We start from the raw sequence: 19,818 nt of genomic DNA, 5'->3' as shown, positions 1-19,818 counted from the left end.
TGAACCTCCCAACACCCCACCCACTGAAGGCTCTGGGTCTAGTTTAGAAACCTGAGGGCCTCAGAACAGGGGATCCATTGTATGAGATGCAGTCCCTACACAGCAATCAAACGCTGCTCCTACCATACAAAAATAATTCCACACGCCGAGTGCAAGAGCACAGGGCCACCAAAGCACCATCTTTGGAATGCGGAAGAAAATATAAGACAAAAACGAACAGACTGCCAAAAATGAGAGAAAGAACGAGAGAGAAGGGAGGAAGGGGCTGTTAACCCCTTTCCTACTGTGTGCCACATATGTGGGCTGACCCAGACAGGCAAACAGGCAGCATTACTGAGAAAACCTCAAACCATCCCACAGAGAAATTCATGACTGCTGTATGAGAGAGTGAGAGTGAATGAGAGATTAGTGGTGAGAGAAGCAGAGACATCACAGCTGACAGTTTGGTGGAGGGAGCCTTGGCTATGCTGCCTATTTATTTGGATGGCCTCTTCCTCTCTCAGAAAACAAACATGTTCCCGGTAATCTGACAGCACAGTGGGAGGACTGGCCAACAATCAACCTTTAAGACCCTCACTTTCTTTTTCAATCTGCAGTCAAATCTGCCTAGGTTACATAACGTCCCCCTTGAAAATGTCTTTTCTCTTCCTTCTATGACTCATGGGTCTTTCAAAAGGCCCTGTCCTCCACTTTGGCACGTCCAGTAGTATTGACAGATCTTTGAGGGCTTGTTTGGCATTGTGATGGGCCACCATTGGGCCACTGCTGTTTATTCTGTAGAGCTATACCATGCCATTGCCTCAAATGTGTGGTCTGAGCTTTGTCAACAAACTGAGGGCCCCAGTCATCAAGGAAGACAAATGGGTTCCAGTCAACAGCCATCTTTTCAGCTTTATAAGTTAACGCTGTACTGAGTAGCCCATCTTTACACCAGTCTTGCAGAAATTTCCAAAAGCACATTGTTTAACAACTGTGTTGTGCAAAATACAACACAACTGCTCATTCATACTACACATTGAAAAACTAATTGCATTATTAATTTACTAATGTCTTAAGTGTGAAATACTGGTAGAAGTTATTTGTTGCTTAGACTATTTTTTACTCAGCTTCTTTAAAGATATAGTCCATGATTCTAATTTATTACTCATTTTGTCAAATTTTGCAAAAATTACCTTACATTCCTCCTTGTGTCCATATAATAATGAGTGAGCTCAAAATTCTACAGGTATTGTAGACAGAATACATTTCAGTGGTTTGTTTTTTTTTTTTTTTCATTAAAGTTAAAAATGTCACTGGCTGAAATCCAAGGAATTGCCGAACTATCATTATCAACAAGCTTAACTAGCATTTAGCTTTCAAGGACAATTATTATGTACCTCTAAGCAGCTTCAATTACAGCCAAGCTCATTCCAGTGTTTACATGAATAGCAACTGCTTATTATCTACCTCCACTTATGCTAATGAGATATGTATATAAATTCTTGCAGCGCTAAGTGTCTGAATCTCAGGGAGCAGCCACAGACTGGTGACTAACAGCAGACAGCTAACAGTAAAGGGCACGCAGCCAGGTTGTTGAGCCCCTATGCACCAGTGATAATCTGCCAGTGGAGAGCTAATGCAAGGGGAGCCCAATAAAAATGTTGTGAAAGGAGAAAGAGAGAAAGAGAAAGCAAGAGCTCTCCAGACCTCCTTTTTCCCTACTCAGCCTTTGAGCCCAGATGTTTATGGTCTGTATAAACTATTGAGGGCGCGAGAATGTCCCCCCACTCTAGAGTGAGCTGCAGAAGTGCAGAAGCCCAGACTTATCACTCTCTCTTTCTCTCTCCCCCTCTCTCTGTCTTGACTCCCTCTCTGTAAATCCATCCCAACGCGCAAGTTACAGCGACAGCTGGGAAACAGAACATTTGCTACTTTCCAGTGGCAGTCAGTCACAACCATCTCAGACAGTTTTCACACATTTCTAAAAAAAAAAGTTCACCCCTCCTCCAATTTTTCTTTTAATACACGTATAGCTCACTCTTGCTTTCTGTAACGGTTTCTCTTGTCCTCAGATGACTACTGTAACATCTATCTGCCAAAGATGTTTCTTCATCCAATTTCTACTATTATGTTTCTTTAGATCAACACTAGATTGCTCAAAAATCTCTATTTTATTACTTTTCATTTCTGCCTTCTCCCCCTCTCTCTCCCCTCCCTGTGTGTCGGAGGATACAGTCTCTCGTTGTCTGAGGTTTTTTGCTCTGCTCCGTTTCCAGCACATGTGGTATCAAACTGACCTACATGGGCACGATAAAGCAAACAGTCCATGGTCCCTCCCTGACAGACTAATTTGAACAAATTCTCAAATTGCACCCCAAATTGAAAGCACATTGGGGTGCGGGTGGCCATCACTTACAAAAATCTGCATAAGTGACCAACAGTGAGGCCAAAATAATGCACGGGCAACTACCCTTGTTACTGTAAGCAGCTGGTGTAGCCAGACAGATGCTCAGATTGTGCCCAAGATTGTACAAGTGCGTGTGAACAATATTTCTGCACATGACGTGGCTGGAATGTTTTGTTATGGTATGGCTGCAGAGTGGGGAAGCAGGTCCCTGCCCTGAGCTGAGTGTACATGCAGGGCTTAATGACTTGAAGGAATGTAAATCAAAGCTTCAATAAACAGAATCAAAAGCGCGCATGATGCACACAGATGTGTATGAAATGACTGCAGTACCCCCTTGGATATAAATCTTATGGGGGAGGATAGTGGTGCTATAAGAAAGAGTGGCGAATGGGGCTGGGGGAAGACAACATATGACCTGTAATCACTAATACTTCCAGGGCTTGGCTCAGCCTTCACCCTTCCTCTCTGTTTTTCTTTATTCTGGAAGCTCAGCCCAACTCCAGCTCTCCTGAGTGAAGCCAGAGGTCTATTTTCTGGATGGGGTTACTACTCGTGTATGATTGTGTTTGTTTGTGCTGCGGGGAGAGAAGAGAGAATGACTTTAGTTTCTAAATCATCAGCACTGAAGAGTCAGCATAAAGCTTCAACCCTCCTTCTCTTGCTTCTCCTCCCCCTCCTCTTTTTTTTCAGTCTTCCTTAGACATTCATTTACCATCATGGTTCCTCTTGCCTTTAGGCTCCCAGTGGCAGTAATACACAATGGGTCCAAAGAAATTTCACCTGGCAAGTGGAGAAGATTCTTGAAACATCTCAACTGTTTCCAAAACACACAAAGTCTAAAAAAAAAAAAGAAAAGGGCAGCAATCGGCACAGTCGTGGTGCAGCATGCCTAAGCTGTGGCTAGCTCTTGCAGCCATAATGAAAACTGCTCTGCGAAGTGTGCCCAGTGGCGGTCAGACAGATCCACCCGTTGCAGCACTACACAATGAGGCTGTTATACTCCTGACAAGCATCTCTCTTTGCCCAGATACTGTGCATAGAGAAAACTGTTGACACCCACAAAATACAGTTCCCATTACATCATGCCGAGGCCCATCTCACTTTTTTGGGAGTAATGTTAAATTTAGTTCAGTCACTCCACCCAGCACTGTGTCGTGATATTCTGCAGCCACAACAGATGCAGCTCTCACTATTTTATAGTATAGAATGTAAAGAATTCAAAGATGGGACAAACTGTTCGCTGTATGTTCAACAATCACATTACTCATCTTCTACTTATATTCCTAGTAAGAGGCTCAAGCCTGACGGCTGAACTAGACATCACTGTGTATTCAATCCAATAACTCCAGATGTCACATTGAATTTTAAAATGTAATTTGCATAGTGAGAAAATTGGCTTCATTTCCCTGCCAAAACATTTGAAGTAGGATTGCACTGAAGAACTCTTCAAAGGTAAGAGGCTCAAATGAAAACTGCGGATCAGCTTTCTTTGCTGTGCTGAACACACAGGCCTAGCATGATTCCTGAGGCAATGCACCTGGGCTTCATCTTTCTGTGGACCATGTGGGATAAGGCACTGTAAAGTGTAGTGGGGAATGTAGTTGATGGTTATCTCAAGAGGAGAAGAGACCATCTTGGTTTCCACAGCTCTATTTATTATAGGGTAGACATTACAGGGAAATGAGCTTCCAGTAAAAGTAATTTCTTTACTGATGCTAACATGAATCTAGTGTGCTGACAAATAGAGGTGTTATATTGTTTGCCCAGCTTAGGCATTTTCTTACTTTGGCTTTACATCCAAAAGTAGAGGAAAGTTTATGAAAAAGGGTTTGAATATCTTGAGGATTCAGTTTTCTTAATATTTGTTCATTTCTCTATCAATCATTTGTCCAGTAGGTTTCGTCCAGCATTTGTTCTAATGACCAATCAACTGATCAGCATCCATTGTTCCCCTTGAGTTCACTCTTTGATTATTGTTACACTTAATCTGCACAAAATTCACTTACTTTCCCTGAGGTAATTGAGATGAGAGAGAAGCACTTCGGCGTTGTACATGGTGGTGAGCCTGAGGAAGTCGTCCTTGCTCATCTTGCACAGCTCTTTGCCGTCTGTGTTCTGAAACATGGCTGTGTCAATCTCTAACAGGCCATACTCCTTAATAGCCCATTCTAGCCACTGGCGCACATGGTCTTGGGACCACAATGATGGGTCTGCAGGAAGACAAGAGAAGAGATAGGACGTTTATTGACTGCAAAGTAATCTGTTGTGGAGAGACAGCAGGGAGGACAGTGCTGGGAGAGTCTCACTGACGATCTCACTGAGGTATATGTTAGGGGTGTAAGTGGTCAAATTGGAAGCAGGATTTCGGTAAGAGCCAAAAATCAATAACAGACCTTGTTCAGATGGTTGTAAATATTTTTTGTACTATTGTAACCACATGAGCTGGGTTTTCCCGAGTGACAGGGCTCATATTAGGTTTCAGGTAAATCATCTTTCACAGAGTAGTATTCATTCTGAAACCCCTTCCTGTGATTTTTCAAGTATGTGTTGCGTTGTCCCATCTGGCAACAAAGTAAGTTAAAACAAAAAGCTAGTATCTGCAAGTACTACTTGACCCAATAGACGAGTAGCCTTGAATAGCCTTTAAAATGGAATATTTACCAAGCATCCATTTGATTTTAATTAAATGAATTACAGCATATAGATCTGCCAGATAAACAGACATCTCTACCTGCATGCATTCAGCCATGTACGGGTGACATAAAATACTGGAATGATGCTTTAATCTATGGACTTGCTCAGGTTAAGTAGTGACTGGCCCAACTGGCTTGTAATGGCAGTCACCTGTGAGAGTCGGTTCCTCTCAGTTGTCCAACCACTGACACTGTTCTACCAAGACTGTCTAACAAAAGAAGACTTTTAAGAATTCCGGTGAGTCTGTAGCTATATTATCACCAATACCGACACAAGTTCTGTGTGGGTGTAGGAGTGAAGGGAAGTCTACAGGGTCATGAGGTGGGCACCCTCTCACTAACTGGTGTTTCACTGAATTGGGCCCATGACACAGAGAAGGCTCAACAGTGTGTTCCAGTGCCCCAGAATCAACCCCTCTTTGTTTGCACTTGCACACCCAACACAACCCTTCATCTTCTCAGGCTAATTCAGGCTAACTGTTATCAAGCAGTAACTAACACTAGGAAACATTTTAGCTGCTGTTCTAGCTACCAAACATTTAAAATAACTCATAAGACATTTCAAATAGCTCACCAGATAGCTAGCTAGACTTCTGCTTCCTTTTATAATGCATCAGAAACCACCCTGTGTTAATATTCATTCCAAGAAACCAGTCAAACTTCTACTATGCCTTCATCTTAGCTTGCTCATGCTAACAAAAGGAAGTAGGCATCAAGACTGCTGCATGTATCAAACACTTTTACTAAGCCTGTGGTTCTTTGCTAGTTTATTTAGTCTTAACAGGCATAATCCTCACATATGTTGCCATTTATAAATCATTTATCTATTTTTTACCCATTAGACACACCTTTCTTCTGCTTTAGAGCCACTCACTGGATCTTGCTGTACTATCAGCTAGATTCCTAATTACCTGTCTTAGGCTCCAGCCTTTTATACTTAACTCATCGAGCAGAGAGGCAGCTGACTTGGCAACAAATCTTCTACAACCAACCTCCATGGAGCAGACTATAACTTTCCAGCCATGCTCCTCTGCTTCCATGGCTAATTCTGTGTACTTCAGATTCTTCTCATAAACTGTATCTACAGCATCCTCCCAGAGAACCATAAACTCGACAAAATACACAGTCCACTGTGCTTCTGACCACAACACAAAGTCTGTTCTGAGGTCAGTGCAGACTATCTCCTCAGGAACTATTATCTAAGTCCTACATCTACTTTCACTTGCCAGTCTCCCCCTGCCTTTAGCTGGCCTGCATTCTTCCTGTTCAAAATTACTTGTTTCCTGCCTTTTTCACCCTCTCAAACAAACAAAATTCCCTGTTGTGTCCTCCTCTCTTCCACTGAGTTTACCTCTAAGTGTCTACTTTCAATAGCTGCTACTAAACATTTCAACACTTGATTATGTCCCCAGGTGTAACATCCTTGATCCAGGCTTGTTTTACACCTTGAGAGAGTGTGCTGAAGTGATGCTACACCTGAACACAAGGGACATGTTGGGTCCTCACCTATCCATCTATTCAGATTTTGGGGAGACAAAAGCACATCATAGGAATGAATTTAATCCTTCTTGCCTCCAAGTCCCACATTTCCCTCTAACTAAGTTTCTTCCTTTCTATATCTTCCCATCTCATTCACAGCCCCTCCTGAGCCTGATAGAATGCATTTGCACTTCTACCTGCCTCTTCCTGCCTCTTAATCTCCTCAATAACCATCGTCCTTCTCTCAGCTGCTGCTGGTTTGCTTCAGGAAAGTTGTGATCTGCTTAAACGAAAACCAGTGGCCATAACATTCATGGCAAAAGATCAAACTGCAGGCACCACAGCTTGAGTTTGCCTGGGAGGCCTGATGCCTCTATGCTCTTAATCCCATCAGCTGCCTGCTGTCTCAAGCCCTCAATCTGCTCTTTATCACTAAGAGCTGCATCATACCACCTACCTAAACCTCTGACTGGTTTCTCTAACACTGTTGGAATAGGCTCATCATTTATACAAAACCTTTCATCCGACCTTTCACTGTTGAAATACTCCTTTATTTCTCTGGACCAGGTTTATGAATGCAGACATAACTATCATTCATCTCATGTCAGATGTGACTTGCTTTTGTTTTCTACAGTTTTATACAGCTGGTCCAAAAGCTATTACCTGCAGGTACAATGACTCTTCTTTCATTGGTGGTCATGTTGGGGGGAGGGGCATTCTTCTCATCCATGTAGTTTCCATAGTTGATCTGTGATGTGTCATTGCCCCCCACCAGTTTATTACATTTACCAACACTGCAATCCACTGGAGACTCCCTGCTGCATAAACACACATACACAATTAAATTGTAAAAATATTATCAGTGGATAAATTGGGTGTTGTTGGGTTTTCTTTTCCAGCCACTGACTTTGGCATGGGGTATTTAAGCCCTACACTGGCCAGGGCTAAGTAAACTGAAGATTAGAAGCATAAGTGAAGGGTAACTGTAGTGAAGAAATGGCCTGTTGAATGACAAATAGCGCCCTTTATATAATGAGCACCAAATGTGTAATATATCTTATAAAAATAGATAAAAAGTCCTATCTTACAGAACAATGTAAGAAACAGGAAGTGGTTGCCATGCCATACCTGGATCCGTTCATGTGCTCATATTCTCTCTTGACGTTGACCCGCACTTGCTGGTTGATCCACTCCTGCTGTGGGGGTAGGGGGTTAATTTTGTGAGTTTGGCCGTAGTCCTGTGTGCCAGATGCAGTCATATCTGTCTTGGGGAGAGGGGCAGCAGCAGCGTATGGAGGCTCAAATAAGGATTGGTCTTCACTCACCACTGATAGTGCCTCCTGTAGTTTGAAGGACCAAAGACATTTTAATCTTTTTAGAATCACTTTACAAATGAGAGTATTCAACCCTGTAATAAAGGCTGACTTCATGACTACAGTATGTTCAGTTCTACCTGTAATTTAAAATGGTAATTTTATAAAACTGTTTTTAATTCCAAAACCCAGGTGTCATTATAAAAATACTACCCTGGAGTTTCATTTTCTGTTTTTCTTACTCCTATTCCTGTCACAGTTAAGCAGGTGAGGTGTTATAGACAGAAAAACTATGAGAATTTAACATGCTCTACAATTTACATTCTATGACAGAGCACACTGCTGAGCATCACCCATAGGTGGCCACTGTCACCTCAGCAAAACAGCCCCAAAACGTCTTCCAGAGCACCCCTGAAATTACTACACCACTAAAAATTGACCTAAATACCACCCACAACAGAGATACATAAAAAATATTAGTATAGATATATAAAAATAGCACCTGCATTTTTGAATTAGGAGTTATATATAACTGCTGAAAGTCTTTGAACATTATTGAAAGATTTTTTCCCATTTGGGGAAATGTGCTCACTATGGTTACAAATCCTATTTTAAAGACTGCAGACAAAGGTGAATGCTCCACCCTCGTATTGTTGGATTCGTCTTCAGCCATGAATGAAAGACTCCAGCTGTGAGTTGGTGTATCTGGAATGATGGTATGATACAGCTGAAATAACTGACTTATCAAACTGAGGTTTTGTTTCTATTGGTGACAATATTTCACCTTCCACCTCTGCAAAAAATACACTTCCTTGCTGAAAGTTAGGTAATAACATGAATATCATTTCTATATCTGGCTGTTGAATATGCACATACAACAGGGAGACACTTTGCTTAGCTTAGCATAAACCGTGGAGGCAGTGTCTAACTTGGCTCTGTCTAAAAGTACAGAGCGCCTTTAAAACTCCTAAAATGGCAACTGAAGTGTAAAACTACAGATAACTTTACAATTTTTGTACAATTAAGCAAACAAGATATACCATGTTAAATAAAGAGCTTTAATGGTGTCCATTAGGTGGTTTATTTCACCATGCTACATAGCCAGGCTAACTGTTTTCCTCCTGATTTTTTTGTTCCATCTGCTGGCTGTAGCTTCATATTCAAAGAACAGACATGAGAGTGACATTAAGCGTACAGTATGCTTAAAAAAATGTCCAGTAGGAAAATACAGTCATGTAATAAAAATGATAAGAATACACTCACAAACATGACACTCTTTTGACAGTCCAGAAACTTCTGATGTCAAATTTTCAATCTCTTGTGTATTTGTGTTTACAGCAATTATGTGCAGTTATAAGTCATATCACAGTCTTGCATCCTAAGTAGTTTGTGTATACAGCCCACATAGCAACGGTAGCTTCCTGTTGATTTTAGGATGACTTCAATCATGTCCACAGTGGAATAAGAGTTTTATGACTGGGTGAAACAAATGTACTGGTACCAACATACTAACAGTGTTTATGTCTTTTCCTTTTCATTCATATTATAGGTTCCACAATAGAAAAACAACAACCAAAAAAGATTTTAGAATTAGGATTCTCACTTTTATTGAACATTAAAGAAATGTCCTCAAGAAATTTCTCAGATTCAAGGCTATGTAATCTTTTTTCTACACTGATTATCAGTATCCGTTTTACTTCACTGGGACAAAAATCCCCTGTAAGGCCCTAGTGTGTCTGTCTTGTCTGAGCCTTGGGCTTCCCTCCACAAGACTCAACAGAAGCGCAGGGGGTCATGGCTACATTGACCCCTTTGCTGTGGCTCAACTGGAGCAATGTAAGTTTATTAAAGAAAACAAATGCAGAAACTCAGTGCTGGACAAGATATTATGTGATTTCAACATGCTCTGCATGCACTGTCTTAGAAGTTAAACAAGGACATTATACTCAATGGGCTACATTTTAACCTGCAGATATCGCCACTTAATGTCTCAGACCTGTGCCAGTCATAAACGTTTAGCTGGCAGAGAATGTGAATCCTGCTTAACAATAACTTGATGAGCCAGCCTTTGTTAATGCTCCAGCCACCATTGTTAAAAACAGTCAAGCAAACATATACAGAAATAATAAGCCGGAATATCAAGTGCTATCTTTACAGTCATATGCCTCTGCTAAGGATTAGGCTCGTGTGTGATGCACATCTGGATCTGATAGATAGAGTACTTTATTAATCCTAGAGGGGAAATTCAGGATGATGGCAGAGCTTAGAGTGAGACATGTCTAATCCCTGAGGACTTTCATTCCAAAATGCCACATATCTGCTTCAGGGGGAAAATGCTACTTGATATTCATTGATCAGTATTTCCAACATGCAGCATCTGCATTTGCATGAAAGTGTAATCCTCCTGATGTCACATAATTTCTGTACCATTCCATTCATGCAAAGAGAAAGTCAACACTCATGCCCAGTTAAATGATAAATACCATATTTTGTATCATAATTTTTCACTGGGACAACTGGAGACTGATTACAATACATATGTGTATACAGAAAAACTACAGAGATAATGAATGACAGGGATGCTTCCTCGACATACTAAATGACAGCCACTCAATTTGTGCTTTTCTAATTACTGCAATTAATGTTTGAAATAATTGCAGCTATTATACAAAAAACTGATATAATATAATAGAGTGACAGTTCAATCTCACGTTTTGGTGACAGTTGCAGTGGTAAGGTGTTCAAATTCATATTTGCACTATGGTGCCCCCTGTTGTAATGCCACAGCCTCATTACTGGCTGTGTTTGCACCAGTAAAAGTAGGGTATGGATACAAAGATTTACAAAGCGTGACAGCTAAAGAGGAGTTTGTATCCTCTTATGTGAACAGCCTGAGCTAAAAAGCACCTGAATTATAGTTCTACAATGTGTTAAAGTGAGCTGAAAAGTCAAACTCCTTATGAAATGAAATTGAGAGAACTCTTAGATATTACATTTAATTTTCCTTCACACTGTTGGAAAAGACTGCCACATGGCAAATGAAAAACAAAATGTAAGTCCTACTTTTCATGTTAATGAGCGGGTTAAAAAAAATAAAGCGGAACCTCTCCAGAGCATTTAACCACCCTGCCAGAATTAGATTTTCCAGTGATTTCATCAGTGGATCCATCATAGTCTGAACACTGGCAGCAGGGCTCACTATCTGAGCAGAGCACAGCAGCTAGTCTGTGGATGATAAAGCGTAGTAGAGTGAGGGAATGTCTCATTACAGCCTGATAAGGGCTTAGTTAACTACTATGACTGTTGCACGTTATATTTACAGTGACATATCAGCCTGTGCAATTGAAGCCATGATTGGCAAGTGGTGTGTTCCTATCTGATTGCAATGTTTTTTTTTTTAAATAGGAGCACTCATGAAAAGAAGCTGAAAGGATGACAGACCAGTGTTTGCTGTGTGAGAGTTACAGGCAGTTACACTACGTCTACACACAGTGTCTATCTCACAATGCCCATAGATAATTTGTGGCACCTTTAAGCAGTAACAGATGAACTTTTCCTGGACTCAATATCTAAAATCATAATCTCCAAAAAGATCTCAAATGCTTAACAGTACCTTTTAGAAAACACAAATAAGATCTGGAGTTTCGTTTTTCAATGTTGCAGACAAAAGGGAAAAATCATCAAATAAATCATAGTTCAGCTGTAAAGCTGCAAGTACCGTTATAAGCATTGTGTGAGTGTGACACCTGCTGGGAGTCACCTCTGTTCTGTTGACATCTGCCAAGTCTATCTCTCAAAATGCGTCACGACGCGTCTGAAGCAGACTGGATATATGCAATAGCTCCACATCCAGACTACACGTGTATCTGTTTGGCGTTCACACACAGCCTTCTAACAGGAGCCACCCAGGGGGTGCATTCCTGTCTTTTGTTTAAGGAGGAAGAGGAAACCTGTCAGGAAAAGATTGTGCAGAACGGGAAACTCGCATGACTACAGAGCCTTTCCTTTGTTTTAACGAGCATGAATGCAGCTAGCAGCCAGTCCAAGGATTAAATGATGATTACATTAATTCACACAAGTTCTTGATTTTTTACAAATGTCCAGGCAAGGACAGGCAAATACTCTTACAGCACGGGATTCTACCCCCAGACATCATAAAACAACCACAACTCTATGAGCGGCGAATGCAGGGATTTAAGTGACTATATGCAGCCTGACATTTTTGTCTGGCCAACGTTTAGACTCTTCCAAAAGTCACACCACACCCAGCCGCCACAAAGCCGCAACTTTAAATTTCCGAGAGAAAACAGATCACATCACTTCTCAGTAACGACACGAGCAAATGCAGATGCTGAATTCTTCCGAGTTTACCCTTGTTAACCGGAGGACACAAACCGAACGAATAGCAGTATAATCTGTTAGGGACTTGCCATTCAACATCTGGTGGCTGCAGCCATAATGCATTTGGAATGTGACTGCCGGGGCCCAGTAGCCGCTGTTAATGTAGAACAGCGTTCTTCACTACCAACATGCCATTTCAAAATTGTTGTGTAACTATACAAGGAACAAGCCAAGGTATCATTGTGAAGCCTTGCGGTTCAAAGTGTTGCAAACTGAGCAGTTGCTGCGTGAAGTTACCAAATGACAGCTTTGACCAAATTCTCTGCCTGACAGCGGTGGCAGAGCGTTCACAAGAATAGCCAGCAAAAAAGAAAGATTATGCCGTTTTAAACTAGTGCCAAGCTATCACAGATTTTTGACCCAGGACAAGCTCTTCGGACCTCGCCGGGCGATGTGCCACACCGCAATTGCGCAGCTCGACACATCGTATCCAGCAGTACATCCAGTCATGGCTATTGCTCAACCCCCGCTGCCTAGACCAAACCAAATCGTTAAACTGGTGGATTACAAGCACTTATATGAAAATACGTCTACAGTGTGATGTTTGAGACATAATACCCAAATCCTTTGTGCCTTCCCAGACGTGCGTAATTGTGCGCTTGGTCCCCTTAAACCAAAGCGTGATTCAGATTTAGTCTTGAATCCACACCGCAGCGTATCCTCACAAACATTTAGCTTTTAAAAAAGAAACATGGATACTTTTAAAGAAAGAAGAATAAGAAGGAAACCTGGTTACCGCTTTCAGACCGAGAGAAAAAAGCCGCTCATCGTCGTCAGACTGGAGCTCCCAGCTCTCACACAACACAGAGGGGCATTTCAACCCATTGCATAAAAAGGAGGCGCAACTCCGTCTCCCACAAACTCATACACCCCGTTCTCCACCCTTACCTTAATAGTTCCATCCATTTTGCGCAATTTTCAGCGGACCCCGACAATATCCCAAACATGACACGCTCCTGAATTAATTCCAGCCCCCGGTATGTGGCGAACACACACTTTTACCGGATTTTTTCTTTCCTCTAAATTTGGGAAGTGAAGTCACCACTGTTGAGAAGGTTGAGAAGGAAGCTGTGTGTCACCGAAAGCCCTGCCTTCAAAAAAGCAGGATACTGTCCCAGAGAGATAAGCAGGGAAAACAATTGAGTGTTCGCTCCGCTGTTATGTTTTTCTGCTCGGAAATATTTACAGGATGACTGCCTGCGTTGCGCAGAGCGGTGTAGCTTTCTGTAGAATAGTGTTATGTGTTTGGGTTTCACAGTAATGCAGATGGTGTAGAAGGGTTTTCTGTTTGTTCGAAGTATGAATTATCTTTACACACATTTAACTGAGGTTTTCTGGTATGGCATTTGTTATCGCAGGACAAGTGATATGTGATTTCATGTTTTAGAAAAAGTTTGGTTCATGCCTTCAGACATGCATCTGGTCATCCTTTCATCTGTTTGTTTTATATTTTATACTGAAAATGGTACATTCAATAAAGTTCGCCTTTCAGTGTGAACAGACGTCTCTGAGACCTACTACTGACAGGGCTCTAAATCGAAAGAGGAGACAAACCTGGATATCTATGACAGAACTTGTTGCAACCTTGTCGTTTCTCTTTTTTCAGCCATACGTGAAGCAGTTTCCCTGAGACACCATTAATAAAATCCAAGGCTTCAACACCTAGCCGCACTAGTCTGAGGGTCTACACGTGTGCGTCTGCACAGGAGTGAATGGACGAAATGCCTTCATTAACAAAAGCGCACTTAAAAAGCAACAGTATCATTATATTGAGTCTGCTTTCTCGCTACTCGCCTGTCTTTAAAAAAAGGAAAAAGAAATCCCACCCCACCACCAGCACACGTAGTTTTTCTTTTCGTCTACCCCATGAAATTGCTCTCATCAGTTCAAGCATAATTTCGGTGCAGAGACAGACCAGACCAATAACACTGCAAGAAACGTCCATTTTAATCTATTGCCACATTCAACATTGCGGTGTTATTTTTTTTTCTGAAGACAAATTAACCATATGAATATTGTAAGTAAGTAAGTTTTTAAGAGATAATCCAAATTTAACTAGACTGTTATATTTTAATTGTTTCAGGGATTTTCTTAACAAGCTCGAGCTTACCCTGGAAAAATACAGGCCATTCCACCAGTATCAAGAAATCACTTTGGACGAAATGAATGTGCCTTACTAGACTGACAGTTTTATAGGGTTTAATAATATAATACAGCTTGAAGAGATGATGATGAATACTCTTTGCAATGTTTAGGTTCTGCTGAACGGCCTTAGAGTTACCAAACGGAGACTGCACTGCCACAACTACTGACAGCAGGGCCGGCCTGTCTGCTCTCCACTTGGGGGTCTGGTCGAACTGAGGGCCCCCACCCTTGGGACCACCACATCTGGATCCTGCTAAGGGTCAAGGCTTCTTGTGCCTGAGGCCAGTTCAGACTTGTGTAATTAAGGGAGACACCTTGTTTAACTCTTCCATGACTGTTTGGTTTCTATACTTTCTAGTGTGTGAGATTCGCATGTGTCCCTTTTCTTTTAGGAACCCTAGTGATAAAGTCACAAATTAAAGACCTAAGATGTGAGAGGGGTTCGTGGCCATAAATACACGCACCAACTATTCAATCCTGCAAGTACGATACTGTGATGTGCTTCTTTACTCAAATTTACCCTTTATTCCATCGTAAAAGTTAAAGTCAGTTTAGGATGTTTAAAAAAACCAAAGCAAAATGTTATGAAATACAGTTGCAAATTTAGAGGATGCTTTTCAAATGACACAAAATCCTCAGACAGGATTAGTCCCTCTTTGTAACCTGCAACCATCTACTGTAAGTCATAAAGCTTATTAGGAAGACTCGAAGACTGGGGGTCCAGGACCTACCACAACCATAATGAATACAGTGGTAACAAACATTTTGGAAGGCCAATAAACAGATGACGTTGGCTTACACAGTGAACCACAGAACATCTGGCTTGACGCTGGAACTAGACAGCCAGACATTTCTTCCTTACACCACGAGCCAGTAGCTCCCCTGTCTCTACGCTAGGGCAACCAGCCAGATGTGGGCGGACACTATGCTGAGTTTATGTTCAGCAGCCTTTTAATTGTTAAGCCCAGCCTTTGTACTTTAACTTACTGTATATGAAGATCTTCTGAATTTCTCATTAACACGAGAAAAGGTGAGCTTTATGTCTTTGAGGACTCGCGGACCTTTGAAAACACATCTGTCAAAAGCGGAAGATAAACAACAAAAAGGCTTTTTAATGAAGCCCAATGTGCTGAGTTTCGTTTCATGCTAAGGATAATTTGATTTTAAAAAGATTCTCATAACAAATGAACACGACAATTCACAAAACAAGTCGATATACTCGTGGAATTATCAGGCAAATCTTTTTTTCTTAGGCTATATTATGCTTTGTATCGCACCATATTTTTAGTCTGAGTTGAAGGTTTTGTATTTTTTTGAGCAATACTTGGTCATCGTTTGCTTAATCGCATGCACATGACCTCAGATGATTATTCCTGAAGTGGGAAATTATGTTCCCACCCCTGAATGCTGAGAGAAGCTTTTCAGTGGAGTGCTATTCCAACGAAGACATAGTCCCAGTTCCTATGAGCCTATAAGGCTAATTAAACTGCTGCCTTGTATTTAGATCATTCCTTCTCTTGGGCTAAAATGTTCGAGTCGGAATTCTCAGGGCAAAGGTCTGCTGCACATTTAAGCACGAACCGTCTGGCCCCTAGCTCTAGGCCATAATTAATTTGAGATTTATTTTTATTGGAGAGTTCCAGTCTCGCCTGGCCTTAACCAAACAAAACCAAATGCTGGGCCGTGGAATGAGGAATATTTCTTTTAAATTTTGTACTCAGGCGTGCCCCATTGTGACCAATATCTCCGTGAATGTGAGTGAGTAAGTGCGTGCAGCACTTGCATGCACAAATACACGCTATCCCCGACTCCGGGCACAATAAAGAATGACATTGAAGTCAAAACAAACAGAAATGATCTAGGTTGCATTTCCACAGCGAATCAAAGAAGCTATGAGCAGCAAACACTGTAAAAAAAAAAAGGCAACTCCAAAATTGCCTCCTGCCCAGGTCACGCCTTTGCTGGTCTCCTGTGTTTTTAAGAAGCAAAAAGCTTCATTTAAAAGCATATTTTCTCCTAAAACATTCCTCATTATTCAACTCCCCCACCACAAATCAGGAATTGTCCAGAGCCCTGTAACGCAGAGCCCCATGGGCTGGATGAAAAGAGTCCTTATTCAAAGGGGTAAGAAGTCTTCAAAACATTAACAAGTCGCCCTCGGGAACAAAAATACATTGATTTTGAAAATATTTCCGTAGCTGTCCTCTGCACAGTGGCTCATTTGAATGAAGCACAATCCCAGCAGTCATCCTGGACAGATTATTATGATGGATCAGAGCAAACGCCATACAGCCACTCGATTTCACAGACACATCTGCGAGCAAAGTGCAAGCTGAACCTGACACTGTGTGGGCATCATATGGTCTTACATGGTATTAAATCACAAAGAAACATTTAATGGTTGGAGTAGCTCAAATATGCAGCAGTTGCGAGTATTCACGCTACGCCATATGCAACGCCATGAAGTTTTTATGTTAAAACCAAATGTGCACTGTTCGCTTTATTTACATTCTCGGGTCTGTGGCAGAGAGAGAGAGAGAGAGAGAGGGAGAGGGAGAGGCAGAGAGAGAGGCAGAGAGAGTCGTGACGTCAAGCATAATAATAAGCCAGCAATATTTTTGGACTGTTGACAAAAAAAAAGGCCGCAACAGAGCCACATTTCAACAGTGGCTTTACAGTTTCAACACAGAGGCACTTCCGTCTTGGGGGGGGGATACCAAGGTGGCAATCAAGTGCAAAATACCCGCCATCTTCAGCAAAGGTATACTTAAATTACGTTATGATGTTGCAAAAATATTTTAATAAGACATTAAAAATAGTGAGGTATGGCATGTCACGTGAAATCGCTCGAAAACGCACTGTAATCCTAAGAGTTAGTATCGTATAGTATTTTTTTTTTTTTTGCTTAAGCCTTTAGAAATGAAAGGACCCCAGTTTCTCTGTCCAACATTACCTGATGGAAGAGACGGTGGTGTCTTACCTTGACGTAAGACGACGTGTCAGGGACGGTTTGAAACATGTCGACTTGACAGACAGGCCCAGGGGTGCTCGGCGTCCAGTGGACCCTGAGAAAGGAAACGAAAGAATTCAGTAAGAAATGCATTATTGTCATTATTATTATTATTGCACTTGCTGATTTGTCTTCAACACATCATTTGTGCTAAAATATATTATGCCTGTGTGTGTGTGTGTGTGTGTGTGTGGGGGGGGGGGTTCTTATTTCATATGTTATGTTTTTTTTTTATTGCTGTACCAACTGGAGGCCGCTCTAAAAAATTCGTTGTACGTGTTACAATGACAATAAAGGATGATTTTATCTAATCTTATTTACAGACAACATCCGGAGAGCACCACTGGGTCCACATGGTTAGCTACCACTTCCACTTTATGGACTCTTCTATATCTGAATGCACACTTCATACCTCCATTCATTCATAAAAAAGATTTTTTCCCAAACAGTTTTTTTAATATATTGCCACCCACGCATTAACAACACAGAAATGGAAATTACGCTAACCCACTGGTAACATGGATGAATTAGACTCCGAGTCGCCCAATAGGAGCTGGGCAGCAAGAATAATTGGAGGGGCCCATCCCAACCCCCATCACATTTTCCCCTGCTTACCACATATTGAAACACTTTTCGCTTTAATAAGTGCAGCTTACAAAGTCTAGGGTGAAAGGGCACTTAGAGGACGGTGTCTTTAGCCCTTCCCTCCATCTGCAATTAGGTAAGAAGGCAGTGGCATATAGGCCTACATCACAATCAGTTATTAGGTGGTGGTGTGACAAAGCAAATGAATGTATATGGACCTCAATATTGCAATTCAGGACGCACTGTTAAATGTTAGAATATTTCAACAAGGACTAGGGGACATCTGTCTCCTGTGCATGCTTTGAGCTGTCAGTATTATATATATACAATCATGAATCATTTTCCGATTCTCTTTTTTGGCATAATTATTGGTGGATGCAGATCATGGGCTCTTGTGATCTTAAGCAGGCTAAACACCTGACTGGAGAATTCAACAAAAAATAAAAATAAAAAGGGGTTAACATCACAAGGATCTATACCATTTCACAACCACTCAGGAGCTTTTCTTTTTTTAACACACTATTTCACGTTTCTGTTCAATTTCTACCCCCCGTATTAAGCCATGATAAATATAATAGGCAAAGAAAGGGGGTTATATATGCACGCAGTTTAAATGCTTGTAGGGGACCAGTGTTTTCATTTCATTTTATTTTATTTATTTTATTATTGTCTTCTCAGCTCCTGCAGACAAACTCGGGACTCGCCCCATAAAGTTCCCCAAATGCGTCCAGGTTCTGCGCGTTAAAAAGAGCAGAGGATTCCGCAGCTGCAGCCAATTAGGCAGAGGAGACCTGGTGAATAACGGCGCGAACCGTGCTCAGAGACAGCCCCGTGGGCCGGGACCCCTCTAGTGTTACATTTTAAGCATCTTACTTCGCAGTTATCCATCATAAACGAGAGCCAGTCGATTTCCAGCTAATATGCATTCCAATTGTTCCATACCTGTAAGCTTTCCTAAACTGAAAGTGCGAACCACAGTTCAGTATTTTTCGATTGCAAAAACTCATCCCCTGAAGAAAAAAAGCTAAACTTTGAATAACAAGTCCGATTTCACAAGACATTAACACAAAGGTTGATATGAGGGGCTACAGTTTAATTTCTCTACCGGAGTCATTTTGACACATCTACTCTCTGTCGACTGAGGTGCAATCGACTGCTTTTTACAATGTGACCATCAGTAAGGGTTGTACAAAAAGTGGAAATGATTTATTGTAGTCTTGCATGTACGCCTATGCTGCAGAGTTAAACGCGAATCAACATTTGCCATCTTTTCTCACTCACCTGTCGTTATTGTGTCGGTCGTTTGAGCTTATTCGATTTATTCACTCCTCCTCCAATTTTAAAGTAATTAGTTCCGTCCAGGCAAAGCTGTCTCCCAATGATGATGACAGTGAGTTATTTTGAAAGGGGCTGAAAAGGAGCGCCGGGTGTATGAATGGAAATGTTACTGAGATGGGAAAGTCGCGACCAATGAGCAGCGAGAGAAATCCTCCCCTTGCCTGCCGTGTGAGACCACTGAACCATGAAATAAGAGGGAAGCAGAGAGAGAAAGAGCGTCATAAATCTGCTTTATAAAGTCTTTTGGTGGAGAAAAGTGTCAATTCCCGAGCAGTTTTGTGCGTTCTTGGTATTTACAGTATTTTGTGGGAATGCGCAACGCTGCAAATATGTGAACAGCAGTGGTGCATGTAGATAGAAGAAGAAACAACTTAAAAGGCACCACAGACATCACTGCAAAAACAACATCGTTCTTTCCATGAACTGCGAATTTATGTTCTCTCACCTGTTCCACTTCCTTCCGCAAAA

At 41.5% G+C, this 19,818-nt stretch overlaps 1 protein-coding gene across 3 annotated transcripts in view; it reads right to left on the bottom strand.

The window, feature by feature from the left end:
- Nucleotides 1–19,460, bottom strand: part of fli1 (Fli-1 proto-oncogene, ETS transcription factor) — a 28,906-nt gene extending 9,446 nt beyond the window's left edge. The window contains exons 1-5 of one of the 3 annotated variants that reach the window (XM_020600365.1): nucleotides 19,294–19,460; nucleotides 17,398–17,482; nucleotides 7,687–7,898; nucleotides 7,222–7,376; nucleotides 4,393–4,596 (exon numbers count right to left, since the gene is read on the bottom strand). In XM_020600365.1, the coding sequence (XP_020456021.1) occupies nucleotides 4,393–4,596; nucleotides 7,222–7,376; nucleotides 7,687–7,898; nucleotides 17,398–17,436 (610 nt within the window). In that variant the 5' untranslated portion in view covers nucleotides 17,437–17,482; nucleotides 19,294–19,460. Of the gene's footprint in view, nucleotides 1–4,392; nucleotides 4,597–7,221; nucleotides 7,377–7,686; nucleotides 7,899–13,008; nucleotides 13,107–13,160; nucleotides 13,285–17,397; nucleotides 17,483–19,293 lie in introns of those variants that run through there. The other 2 variants (XM_020600366.1, XM_020600368.1) reach the window with 2 other exon arrangements.
- Between the last annotated feature and the right edge of the window lie 358 nt (nucleotides 19,461–19,818).

Source organism: Monopterus albus, unplaced genomic scaffold (assembly GCF_001952655.1).
Source record: "Monopterus albus unplaced genomic scaffold, M_albus_1.0 scaffold46.1, whole genome shotgun sequence".
In the NCBI taxonomy this organism is placed as follows: Eukaryota; Metazoa; Chordata; class Actinopteri; order Synbranchiformes; family Synbranchidae; genus Monopterus; species Monopterus albus.
This window is presented reverse-complemented; position numbering and strand designations above follow the sequence as displayed.